This window comes from Archocentrus centrarchus, chromosome 5 (assembly GCF_007364275.1).
Source record: "Archocentrus centrarchus isolate MPI-CPG fArcCen1 chromosome 5, fArcCen1, whole genome shotgun sequence".
NCBI lineage: Eukaryota > Metazoa > Chordata > Actinopteri > Cichliformes > Cichlidae > Archocentrus > Archocentrus centrarchus.
In genome coordinates this window covers 24901532-24915074 of record NC_044350.1, presented here as the reverse complement: position 1 = coordinate 24915074, position 13543 = coordinate 24901532, and the positions used below count along the sequence as shown (strand labels likewise).

The 13543-nt window shown below is 38.6% G+C and overlaps 1 protein-coding gene across 5 annotated transcripts in view; it reads right to left on the bottom strand.

The window, feature by feature from the left end:
- Positions 1-757: 757 nt before the first annotated feature.
- Positions 758-13543, bottom strand: part of r3hdm2 (R3H domain containing 2) — a 66237-nt gene continuing 53451 nt past the window's right edge. For all 5 annotated transcript variants that reach the window (XM_030729410.1, XM_030729413.1, XM_030729412.1 and 2 more), the window contains 8 exons: positions 12576-12733; positions 11486-11625; positions 11193-11293; positions 8216-8385; positions 7833-7977; positions 3253-3347; positions 2882-2966; positions 758-2294 (listed from right to left, as the gene is read on the bottom strand). In XM_030729410.1, coding sequence (XP_030585270.1) covers positions 1891-2294; positions 2882-2966; positions 3253-3347; positions 7833-7977; positions 8216-8385; positions 11193-11293; positions 11486-11625; positions 12576-12733 — 1298 coding nt within the window. In that variant the 3' untranslated portion in view covers positions 758-1890. The remainder of the gene's footprint in view (positions 2295-2881; positions 2967-3252; positions 3348-7832; positions 7978-8215; positions 8386-11192; positions 11294-11485; positions 11626-12575; positions 12734-13543) is intronic.

Genomic DNA, 13543 nt, shown 5'->3' with positions numbered 1-13543 from the left:
ACACCTAAGGGCTGCTTCAAGTTCTTGTATGAAAACACGAGAAAATCCGTGTGTAAAAAAAAATAAGAGATTTAACGGTTCACACACTGCAGAACTCCAATTTTCTTATTTATTGCATCTAATAGTGTGTGACATTTCTACTTCACCATGGGTTGTTCTCACGATGTGACCTTTGGGTGTCAACTCCAAAAGAGAGTAGCAAAAGTCTTGAACCGCCTTCATCTGTAGAATTTCTTATTGTAGACTGATGAACACTCCGATCTTTAGAAATGCTTTTATAGCTTCCTCTAAGGTGCTTTCAAAGTTGCAAGCAAGGCATGGTTCATGCCATCCATCCATCTTCTGCTTATTGTTTTCATAGTTTTCACTTAATATTAAAAGTAAAATTACTCAGGTTTATGCTCTTATTGGCCAATAAAGCCAATTCTGATTGGGCAGAAAATTTTAGGCACGACAGTAGAGGATTGTTCAAATATGACTGTTACTGCTGTGAGGCTACAAACTCACACATGGAAACTGGATACATCTTCTACCAGGCAGGAAAGAAGACTGATCAACACAATGTCAGTCTGTGAACAGCTACAAAATGTGGACCAGAAAATTACTTTTGCAGAACATTACCTGTAGATTCCCACAGGTAAACAGTCAAGCTTCAGTAAATCCATACAACAAACCACATGACACACAGCATGTTTTCATAGATTTTTTTTCTCGACTTTTATAATTTTTAAAAACAAACAAAAAATAACAGATTAAATAAAATTTACAGTAGACATATGCAATCATTGTGCACTTTTACTACTTCTTCTGATACGTTCTGCACAGCTGTCAACGAAAAAACGCAAACACAATGAGGTGTCAGGGTGGAGCTGGGGGACGTGGGGCAGCTGTGGGAGAGAGGAGGGGACAGAAGAAGTGAGGTAGAGGGCACTAAGGAAAAAAAAAAACAAATGGTCGGAAGAGGAGCAGGGATGAAGAGGGAAGGAGTAAAGGATAAAGAAGGCAGGCCTAAACTTTTGTCACTCAGGGGGAAGAAAAGAAAAGAATCACCGAATATATAGATTTCTTTTATTCCTTACATCACTTATATAAATAAATTGAACCCCAAAAAAAACAAAAAAAAAAACAAAACAAAAAAAAAAAAAAAAAACTTCTGAGGAAAAAAACAAAAAACAAAAACAGCGCAACACAGAAACCCACAACAGCAGTAAGGCAAACAGAAAGCAAGAGAAGAGAGAGCAGTGACAGAATACATGAGAGGAACAGAGGAGCAGAGAAAGATAGGAAGCAGTCTGAGACATGGCAAGCAGGGGGAAGCAGAGTGCGCAACTGTGCCGTATGAAAATGTATAAATATGCGAGATAAAGAGACGACTGTGTGACGAGAGTTGAGGAAAGTGAAAAGGCGCTGGCAGAAAAAACTAAAAGAGAAAGGGTCAAAGAGCAGAGGGGGGAGGAAGAGGAGGAAAAGGTTTGACTGAGGTCGACTGTCCAGTGTGTTTTTATGTGCTACGTGACCCTGTTGCCTGCACTTGTGTTTCGGTTGTGTGTGGTTTTGTATAATGGCAGCACACATTCCACGGCAACAGTAAACACATGCTCACGTGTCTTGTGTGCTCTTCTGCTATATAAATACAAAACAAAAACAATGAATAAAAACAACAAAATCATATTTGCAACCAAACACCAGCCACCTCATGATTCACACCCTCTTCCCTTTTATACATTTGACACATCATTTAAATCAAGTTTTTTTTTTTTCCCCATTTATTTTTAAATTGTACACTAAGAGCAGTCCCCCTCAGTCCTCCTCCCTTTTCCACCACTCCACCAAGTGTCTCTCTTTCTGTCTGTCTCTCTTTAACCTTCTTTCCTCCCCTCTCTTTTCCTCTCACTGAGAACTGGCTCTCTCCAGCACACGCAGGTCATAGTTCTTTTTGGCGGCCCTCAGTTTGAAGAGGCTGGCCCCGCTGTTGTTAAGTTTGAAGGAAGCACTCTGGGCAGCCATGGTGCTGGGGAACACTGCCACTACTGTGTAGAGGTGAGCTGGGTCGTTTCCATCGGCCTTTGCTCCCCCAGCTCCCATGCTAACCCCTGGGCCTGCTGTTGCTCCTGGCCCAGGAGGCCCAGCACCAGGACAGGGGCCACAGCCTCCTGCTCCTCCTCGGCCTCCTTGGGGCTCCTTCAGCCACTGGATCTTGGCACCACACAGTGACAGCTGGTTAAAGAGCTTTTCAGCCTCTGGACGTGTAATCCCCTCTGGAAGGTCTGTCACCTCAAGGACTCGACTCACCACTGAACAGGGAGAGGAAACACGGAGAGGCATAACATGTTAGGCAGGACAGATTTTCAAAACTGTATCTTAACCACCTTGTTTCAGACATGCTCTGTGTTCATGGCCCTGATACCAAAGGGACACTCCAACAGGAATCTAATTAATAAACTGCACTAGAAAAAACAGTGCAGCAAACACATCACAATACTTGCTGATTTTTTTTAATGTAATGAACTCCACATATGTGAGTAAACAAAAAAAAAAAAAAGGGAATATGAGCTACCAAGAATAAAGAAGGTTCTGCACATGCTTTGCTTTCCTCTAGGATTTTCTCTTCACACTTACAACTTTCCCAGGCATATAATGCTCACCTTAGACAACAAAAGAAGATTCTGCAACCCTTCTTCATACAAGTCTCATACATGTTTAAAAGCACAAATTCTCAGGTTTAATAAAATTACAAATAGAGGACATTTAAAATGCAAATTCCAAACAATTAGATTTTCAAAGTTTTTGTTGCTTTTTTTTTTTTTTTTTTTTACACCAGCAGAAAATGAAATGACACTTGCCGATTTATGCCGGTCTGCAACATGCATTTCTGACTTACCTACATCAGTGGTGCCAAGATCTGTTGATGCAGATTTGAGTGTTTGTTTTTTCCCTCGTGCACCATGTTTCATTACTCCTTGGCCCTGAACACAACAGATATGATGCTCATATCAGGATGCAGTAACAAAGGAGGACACTAGATGGGGGTATAAGCAATCACTTAGAGCCTTGAAAACATTTCCCCAAACTGCACATTTCGTGGGCAGTGGAAATGTCAGCAGAAGAGAGAGAAAATGATGGCTCACTGTATTTCAAATGTCTCAAACTACACATGACCTAAAATGAAGAGTTTTAATTAGAAAATATCATTATCAGTTAATACCCTAATCATTAAGTTATAATTCAAAACGAAGGCTTGTCATTACTAACCTGATGGGAACTGTAGGAGGACTGACCATGCATGAGAGGTGGAGGACACAGGCTATACTGGAGGGGCTGCCCCAAAAGAGAGTAGCGACCATCACCTGTACAATTTAAATCATAAACTAAAATTAAAACCTCAGTGGAAGATTGGAAACCATACTGTAACTGCATAATTTTCTGATTGGTTGATATGGTGCATTTTTCCACCAATAGGAAAGGGGTTGGCGAGAATTCTTTTGTTTTGTTTTGTTTTTATTAGCAAGCACTTCCTGTTAGCGAAACTCACATTTTCGATGTTTATTTCTGCACAAAACGCGCATCGAAGGTGAGGACAATATACAGGGAAAAAGCGTGGCATAAATTATTGGGCATAACTCTGGTTTTACTTGGCCTATCAATGTAATTTAAAAACTGGTACATAGTTTGAAGTCTGCACTTTCGATTCATGGCAGCATCGTCCTGATGATAAGTCATCTCAAATCGTCATTTTCCCGTGACGAGGCGCAAAATGACTCCGCGCAAAATGACTCCGCGCATGTGCACAGCAGATCGGACAGCGGAATCAATTGAGTCTATCAGCGTCAGCTCAGGTCCTGCTGAGTAGTTATATTTCTGTACAGAGTTTATAGTTAAACGAACTTAAAACAAAATGTCTGCATCAATGAAAAAGACAAAATATATTGAACGGGTAATGAAAAATTTACTACCAAGTCAAATTCTGTTTGTTACCTTTTACTACCTTTTAATAGCCTTAATTTATGCTCATTTAATTTAGTACCTTTTACTACCCCGCGGAAGCCCTGTTCACAAATGTTTGTAGAAGCAGTCTGCATGTCTACATGCTTGATTTTATATACCTGTGGCCATTGAAGTGACTGGAACAAATGAATTACATGATTTGATTGGGTGAGCGAATACTTTGGCAATATAGTGTATATACTAAGTACACAGAGTTTAAAGAGTCTGGTAGTGCTAAACCCTAACAGATCGGAGAGACGCGAGAAAATAATTTCAAAACTAATTGCACAAGACTTAAACTATTTCTATTTTGCGGTTCCCAGATGAACATGATTATAACAAAAATAGGCAAAGACTAAGGAATCTCACTATTTTTAGAAAGCTAACAGTATTACTGAAAAAAAAATATGCAATGACCTAATGTTAGACACTGGATAAGACCAATTATGTCAAACCCCTATAGCTCTCCTTTAGGTTCCCTTAGAAAGAGAACAACATACACTCCCCTTCAAAAGTATTGGAACAGTGAGGCCAATCCCTTCATTTTTGCTGTAGACTGAAAACATTTGGGTTTCACAAAAAAAAAAAGGAAGAAAAAGTCAATATAAGAAACGATCAACATCTCAGCTTTTTCCAGGTATTTACATCTGGCTCTGATACACAGTTTAGAAGATGGGACCATTTGTTTGAACCCACCCATTTTTCTTGTGAGCAAGAAATTTTTCATGTGACTGACAGGTGTGCTCTGTTGGCCAGGTGCATCCTGTTACATAGATTATTCAAACAATAAATAGCGCTGAATGTCTATGTTCAGTTTCAGACTTGCATTTTGCGTGTGCAGCAGCGCATTTATAGTTAGACAAGTAACCAACATGAAAACCAGAGAGCTGTCTATGGGTGAAAAACTATTTTGAATCTGAGAAGATTTAAAAATAAATAAATAAATTAGTCAAATCAATCAGAGCCATTTACTGTTTGCAGAAAACTTCATGAACTAAAAGTACAGAAGCTTCGCAAGAAGATGCAAACCACTAAATAGCAAGAATAGGAAGGCCAGGCTGGAAGCTGCCAAAAAAGTACATAAACAAGCCTCGGAAATTCTGGGACAAAGTTTTATCGACTGGTGAGACAAAGATTAACCTTTATCAATGTGATGGAAAGGCTGAAGTTTGAAGAAAGAAAGAAACCACTCATAATCCCAAAGATACAAGCTCATCTGTGGAAAAAGTGTAGATAATGTCATGGCTTGGGCTTGCATGGCTTCTTCTGGAACAAGCTCATTAATCTTCATTGATGATGTCAATGATCAATGTTAATTTAAAGAAAGATGCAACCAAACTGACTGGGAGATTCTTCATCACGCAGCAAAACACACTGCCAATACTACAAAGGAGTTCATCAGGGGAAAGAAGTGTAAGGTTTTCGACTGGCCTAGACAATCTCCAGACTCAAACCCTACAGAGCATGCATTTTAGCTGCTAAAGAGGAGACTGAAGGGAGTATCATATTTCTCTGTTCTCCCACCTGACTGCATTCACACCATTTGTTGACTGTCCTACCAGAGAAAATAAATAACCCTTGATCTGCTTACAGAGTTACTGTCTTACCACCACTTGGCATGTAACCAGATACCACCACAGAAGCCATGCTGAACAACTCGGATCACCTGCTTTATAACATCTTTATGAGATTCAAAAAAAAAAAATATATATATATATATATATGTGTGTGTGTGTGTGTGTGTGTGTGTGTGTGTGTGTGTGTGTGTGTGTGTGTACTGGAAGACTCTGCATTGTAAAACAAAGATACAGAAAATCATTCATACCATATCAGGCTTTTTAATTGTCATACAAATAGCAGATGAGCTATGTCAGACATGAATTTCCCCTGGGTTCAATAAAGGTATACTTATTATTAAACAACTAAAAAAGGCTGCAGAGAAACCCTGGAAAAGCATCACAAAAGAACAATGCGCAAGTTTAGTGATGTCAGTGGGTCACAGGCTTGATGCGGTTATTGCAAGCATTTGCAAGTATTTGCAACTAAATATTCAGTTCTTACTCACTTTAATCTATTTTAAGTTTATTTGTTCCAGTACTTTTGCTCACTAGAAAAATGGGTGGGTTCAGACAAGAGGTACTATCTTCTGAACTGTGTATCAGATCCAGATGTAAATACCTGGAAATAAAAGCTGAGATGTTGATCTATTGTTTCATATTGATTTTTTTTTTTATGTCAAACCCAGTCTACAGCAAAAATAAATGGAATGGCTTCACTGTTCCAATACTTTTGGAGGGGACTGTATATAATCAAGGATCAAAATAAAAGATTGGAAAAGTTTTAGGGATGTTTTTTGAAGTTTGGGGGATGTGAACCTAAATACACACAATATACACTAAATACAGTAACATACAATAGTCAAAATGGAGATGGATAATGTATTCAATAATAGTTATAATGGAACTGGCAAATTATTAAAATTTAGGAGCAGTTAAATAGAAAAATGCTAACCACCTAAATCCATTATCTATGGGTCAAGTGACGACTACAATATTCATTAACAATATAAATGCAATAAAGATGTTTACAGTGGTGATGCATTACAGACTGATGCAAGAGCCTGTTTGTACATGTAATCGTACATTTCAAATAGTAAAATTAGGTCAGAGGACAGGGATGAGATAAAGTCACGCATGCATGTAGAAAGTCTGACCCGGTGGCACGATGCCAGTCATGTGAATTTGCTGAGGTAAGGTGATCAGTTGTTCGCTGTTTTGGGGCCAAAATCCACCTGACATGGTTTAGAGGGTCACTGATGCAACTCGTGAAAGAGCACAAACCTAACAGAGGTGGTTAAAAACGCAGCTGGACTTTGAGTGTGTAACACAAGAAAAATCCTGTTTGTACCAACCCTTGTTCTCACAGTTTTGGCCATCAAGTCAAACTGTTACGAAAACATCTGAAATTAGTTAAAAGCTGAGATTAAGGAAAACACACAAAAAATTTTTTTATTTAACCAAAATTCCACTCAATATTTCAACCAGGGGTTCTCAAACTTTTTTGGGCCAGGAAACTATTACAGGGAAGAGAAAACGAGACAGCCTACAAACAAATCTCAACAATGACTTAGCTCATTTGTTTTTTTTTTTGAGTGACAGGCTCAAATACTTGTCCATGCTGGCCACCTAAATGGCTAATAAGCAAACCTACACAGTAGCATGAACAGTCCATTACACCCTTGAAGAACTAGGTGATTTCATAATAGATTAACCTGATGTGTCACAATCATTTCAGAGTGTGTACAGGCCAAAAGATAAGATGTTAGGCAGCAGATGATAAGATGGTAGGGTGTAAAGGGCAAAATATGTTTTGTTTTTAACTGATGGTATAAATGCAATAAGCTATAGCACTGATTCCACAGTAGAGGTTTATGACCCCTTGGTTATGGGTCTTTGAACCCCAATGAAGTGAACTGAGACCCAGTGCTCTAAACAACTGATCTGAAGAGCAAAACCTTCTTAAATGTCACCAATAAATATTTCAATTAATACCACTCGTGTACTTACTGTGAATGGTAGCACAGAAACACTGCTAACATGGTAAAACTATACTATTGCCTTTTTATGGGTGCACAAAGCTGTTACAGAAATCCTGAGTGTACTTTACTCATTTGTGACTTACTTCTCATACTGATATGATGTTCAATTGAGTATTTAAGCATATAGATACTTTTTTCTAATTTGTCTCTGCAGCTAGAGACCTGCAATAGTTTTTCTGCAGGACTTTATTCATGAACAGTCAATCTCTGTGTTAGGTATTTGTTTATGTATTTGAACCTTCATGCATACCTTGAGCTGGCCCTCCTGCCCGGGGAAACTGGGAAATAAGGGGTAATGGTCCCAGGCCTGGACAGACACTGTTGACGCTGCCAGAAGGAGACGGGGTGGGAGACTGAGTGGGGGAGGCCAGGGGACTCGTCAGCTGAGTACTGGCCTGGACACAAAGAGCAAAAAATAAGGAAAATGAAAACATTATCCTGATTAAGTGATATATTTCTCAGCTCAACATCTTTACTCACTCATTACCTGTTACAGAGAATCATAGATCACAACTCTGGGGTGGACATGTCAATGAAAAGCTCAATAAATGCACACACATATATGTGTGTGAGTTGCAGCCTGAATTACAACGCTTTCACTGTGATCAAGAAAACTCTCATGCACGTGTGTACCTGTGGAGTGTTGTCAGGTTTGTAGAGCTCTCCTGGCTTGCTTGGCCTTTGCTCTATACTGTAGTACTTGCATGGGTTCCACTGGACAAGAGGGGGGTTCTGGGAAGGCTGGGGTCCATTGGGGACACTGAGCTGCATGACCATCACCCCAGGCCCAGGAGGTGGTACTCCTGAAAGAACACAAACCATCAGACACATGTATAGCATGTGAGGCAGAGCTACTATATAAACAGATAAAAGGATAATCTAATAAAAAAAAAAAAAGCACTTAAAATAATGACACATATGAGAAATTAAAATCCTCGAAAATGTAGTATATTAACTAACATTCAAGATGTGTTTACATCTGTACACCCGCATTATATCATTTATTTGGATACTTTTTATAAAACGTAAGGAAACCTCAAGTGACACAGAGAACTGAAGACTTTCTGACTTATTTTCTTTCTCCATCTCAAAAGCAAACTATTCGGTCAGATTTTTTTTTTTTTTAAATAAATTTTTTTTTTTAAAAAGGCTACAATTTCAAGCAGTTTCAAGCACTATATCCAAAATTCAAGCACTTTTCAAACCTTGAAAACACAATATTAAAATCCAAGCATTTTCAAGGATTTCCAGCACCCGTACGAACCCTGATTATTATGTCAGTCAATTGTCAGACCTTCAGAGCGCGTGATCTATAAGTGACTAATTATAATAAAAGACAGAAGCGTGATGACCTTTTAAAAAGTATCAGGATGAATACCGGTGAAGTGGACCTTGTATTTCCTCCGGTATGCCTCTAAGCAAAAGTTAAAACTATCACATATCAATAGATAAAACTAATTAAGCAAATAAACTGCAAATATCTTGTAAAAATCAAGAATATAGAGACCAGCTGTCTCATAGTGTAAAACTTTAAAAACAGTAAAATTTCACTTTACTCTTTGAATATAGAAAAATTGATTTTAATTTATTTGAATATGAACATTTACTTTAAGTAGAACCACATTCAACTTGCAAAGTTTTTGTTTTTCTCTGATTTCTCAAAATAAAAAAACGCAGGGCTTTAAGTACACTAACTTACGTGTTGAACGTGAACCCTGTGTACCTTTATCTGAACTTTTCCCTGAATACCTTTCACCTTATTTTGTAAAGGACAGTTGCAACTATGATTAGTCAAGGTAGTGTTTGTAGATTTAAGCACACTATGACATCATTGGGTCAGCACTGGTACACAGGTGCTGGTCATAAAATTAGAATATCGTGAAAAAGTTGATTTATTTCAGTAATTCCATTCAAAAAGTGAAACTTGTGTATTATATTCATTCATTACACACAGACTGATATATTTCAAATGTTTGTTTCTTTTAATTTTGATGATTATAACTGACTAATGAAAACCCCAAATTCAGTATCTCAGAAAATTAGAATATTACTTAAGACCAACACAAAAAAAGGATTTATAGAAATGTTGGCCAACTGAAAAGTAAAGAACATGAAAAGTATGTTGGGGCTCCTTTTGCCTGGATTACTGCAGCATGACATGGAGTAAATCAGTCTATGGCACTGCTCAGGTGTTATGAGAGCCCAGGTTGCTCTGATAGTGGCCTTTAGCTCTTCTAAATTGTTGGGTCTGGTGTATCGCATCTTCCTCTTCACAATAGCCCATAGATTTTCTATGGGGTTAAGGTCAGGCAAGTTTGCTGGCCAATTAAGAACAGGGATACCATGATCCTTAAACCACGTACTGGTAGCTTTGGCACTGTGTGCAGGTGCCAAGTCCTGTTGGAAAATTAAATCTGCATCTCTATAAAGTTGGTCAGCAGCAGGAAGCATAAAGTGCTCTAAAACTTCCTGGTAGACGGCTGCATTGACCTTGGACCTCAGAAAACACAGTGGACCAACACCAGCAGATTGCATGGCACCCCAAACCATCACTGACTGTGGAAACTTTACACTGGACCTCAAGCAATGGGGATTCTGTGCCTCTCCTCTCTTCCTCCAGACTCTGGGACCTTGATTTTCAAAGGAAATGCAAAGTTTACTTTGATCAGAGAACATAACTTTGGAGCACTCAGCAACAGTCAAGTCCTTTTTGTCTTTAGCTCAGGCGAGACGCTTCTTATGTTGTCTGTTGTTCAAGAGTGGCTTGACACAAGTACTGCGACAGCTGAAACCCATGTCTTGCATACGTCTGTGCGTAGTGGTTCTTGAGAAGCACTGACTCCAGCTGCAGTTCAATCTTTGTGAATCTCCCCCACATTTTTGAATGGATTGTGTTTCACAATCCTCTCCAGAGTGTGGTTATCCCTATTGCTTGTACATTTTTTTCCTACAACATCTTTTCCTTCCCTTCACCTCTCTATTAATGTGCTTGGACACAGAGCTCTGTGAACAGCCAGCCTCTTTAGCAATGACCTTTCGTGTCTTGCCCTCCTTGTGCAAGGTGTCAATGGTCGTCTTTTGGACAACTGTCAAGTCAGCAGTCTTCCCCATGATTGTGTAGCCTATAGAACTAGACAGAGACAATTTAAAGGCCTTTGCAGGTGTTTTGAGTTAATTAGCTGATTGGAATGTGGCACCAGTTGTCTTCAATATTGAACCTTTTCACAATATTCTAATTTTCTGAGATACTGAATTTGGGGTTTTCATTAGTTGTCAGTTATAATCATCAAAATTAAAAGGAACAAACATTTGAAATACATCACTCTGTGTGTAATGAATGAATATACAAGTTTCATTTTTGAATGGAATTACTGAAATAAATCAACTTTTTCACAATATTCTAATTTTATGACCAGCACCTGTACTCAAATATAGAAACAAACCAGACAAAACAGACTAAAACAGCTTTTAGATTACTTTCTTTTAAAGAGCCTACACTTTTATAGAGCAAAGTCCAGCACTGATTATGGATGTCACAAAAATTCCAAACATATCCATATATCCTAAAAACTAAAATTCAGTGTTGCAATCTGCTGACATCAAGCCTTACCTGAATATTGCTGCTGCAACTGTGGAGGGTTGCAGGGGGACGGTGACTGTGTTATCTGATACTGCTCAGAGCTGGGGGGCTGCAGGTAGCCTACAGATGGACTGCAGGATAGTCACATAAAAAGAGGGAGATCACCACCATATTGTTAATGGTATTTCATGTACAAACATGATGAACACCACTGCCTGAAGCAGAGCAAAAATATTTTGTTTTGTTTGTTACGAAGCTTTTAAGATAAAATCAAGAGGAAAAAAACAGATAATTTCAACTGAATAGGATGCTTTCAAACATACCTTGTGCTATTCTGTTGTGTGGGTGTGATAACACTGTAGTAAACAGGCATAGGCCCCTGCACCGATTGGCTGACTGGTACCATCACCTGCTGCTGGTACTGCTGCTGCACCACCTGCTGATTTTCATTACCCACAGGTACCTAGCAAAGTGTCAAAGTTCGAGAAAAAAAAGATAAAATTCGGGAACGTGTGATGGCGGGTCTGATGTTCTTCTGACAAACCTAAAAGAAAAGCTAGAAGGAAATGTAATTTTGTATTTCATAGGTTGGTGAGGTAAAACAAGTTAAACATTTGTTATATGTTGCATGTCTTTTGTCGTTTACCATATTTTGCTTAAGAAGCTTTTATCATAGAAGCAGCATATAGTGCAACCCTTTATTGGATAGTGGTATGTTTAGAATATCAAGGTAGAAATACATCTGCAGTTGCCTCTGAGCAGCAGCTTTTTTTTAAATGCACAACATAAAATACATAATTCAATGTCCATATCATCAGATTTCATAATAGTATTGTGATGCCAATATGGATTGTAAATATAAGCTTTTTTGGCTGCCAACACAGGGTTCAGATGTTCTTCACATTGCCTACACACAACACAAACTACCCCGGTAAAGAGCAGTAGCTTACTGCAACTCCTCACCCAACTCTAAATAAAACTTGCACAAACTTGAATACTTGAATTGAGTATGGTGTGGTCAACTCAAACCCAATCCTAAAAGCCTTTTAAACTCTTCTCTGCATCAGTATAGCAAAAAAAAAAAAACAAAACAAACAAAAAAAAGGTCTACTTTCAAAGCATGTCCTTAGTGTGTTTTTGATAAGCTTGTTGTAGTTTTAACATTGTGTCAGCTACAAAATTATTGACAATGTATTCATTACTCAGTCATTTTTGATCCATTGACATAAAATGTTTCAACTGTACAGACAGCAGATGGAGCTGTTTAACATGGATAAATAAGTCACATGTGGTTTGGATACTGGGAGGGGCTGAACTTTTGTGCTCACCTGAAAAAACTAACACAGTTCTGCAATCATAGATAGACATGATTTCCTTTTAATCATTATGTCCTGCAGTTTACTGAAAGCATACCTGATATGATGGCATCTGTGGGTACTGAACCATTATGCTTTGCATTTGTCCTCCCATTCCGGCCCTCTGTGAATTGAGCAGACCGGGATTTTGGGGTTGCTGTACACTCATCATGCCCTGGTAACTTGGCTGCTGGCTGGGTATCATGGTCTGTAGACCTGATGACCAAAAAAAGGAAGAACAAAAAAAACCTTGAGACAGCAAAATCTATTAAAAGGTAAATCCAAAGTACAGTACGGAGGGAGGAAAGGGAAGGAATAAGACAAGTAGCTGGGCCTTTACCTTTAAAAATAAATTTAAAATCTGTCTTCTCACATGTAGGGTCTTGAATAACCAGGCCCCATCTTATCCTAAAAAGCTTATAATACCATATTACCATTATGGATATGAAACTAAATGCTAGGTTTTGACATGTATTTTGTATAGAGAGGAGCCATTTTGTTTTGTATTTTTTAGTTTTTATTCGTTTTTTCTGTATTTGTTTTGTTGTTTCTATAGTGTTTTTACTTTGTGGGAAGTATATGTTGTGTGTGTCTAGGATGCACTGTTATAATGTGAAGATTTGGAGACCCCAGGAAGAATAGCTGCATCATTGCAGTAGCTAATGGGGACCTTAATAAACAAAATGGAACAAAACCCCAAAAGAGCACTTTGCTCTCACACTGCTGGCTTACTTGTGGCTCCTAGGGTATTTAAAAGTAGAATGGGCAGTAATGTGACAATGATATACTATCTCTGTCACAAACACACATTAAAACCTTCAAATTTCTTCAGCTCTCAGGCCCCTCTTCTGTGGAACCAGCTTCCAGTTTGGATTCTGGAGTCAGACACCCTATTTTTAAGATTAGGCTTAAAACTTTCCTTTTTGATCAAGCTTAGGGCTGGATCAGGTGACCCTGAACCCTCCCTTAGTTATAATGCAATATACTTAGGCAGCTGGGGGGTTCCTATGATGCACTGAGCATTTC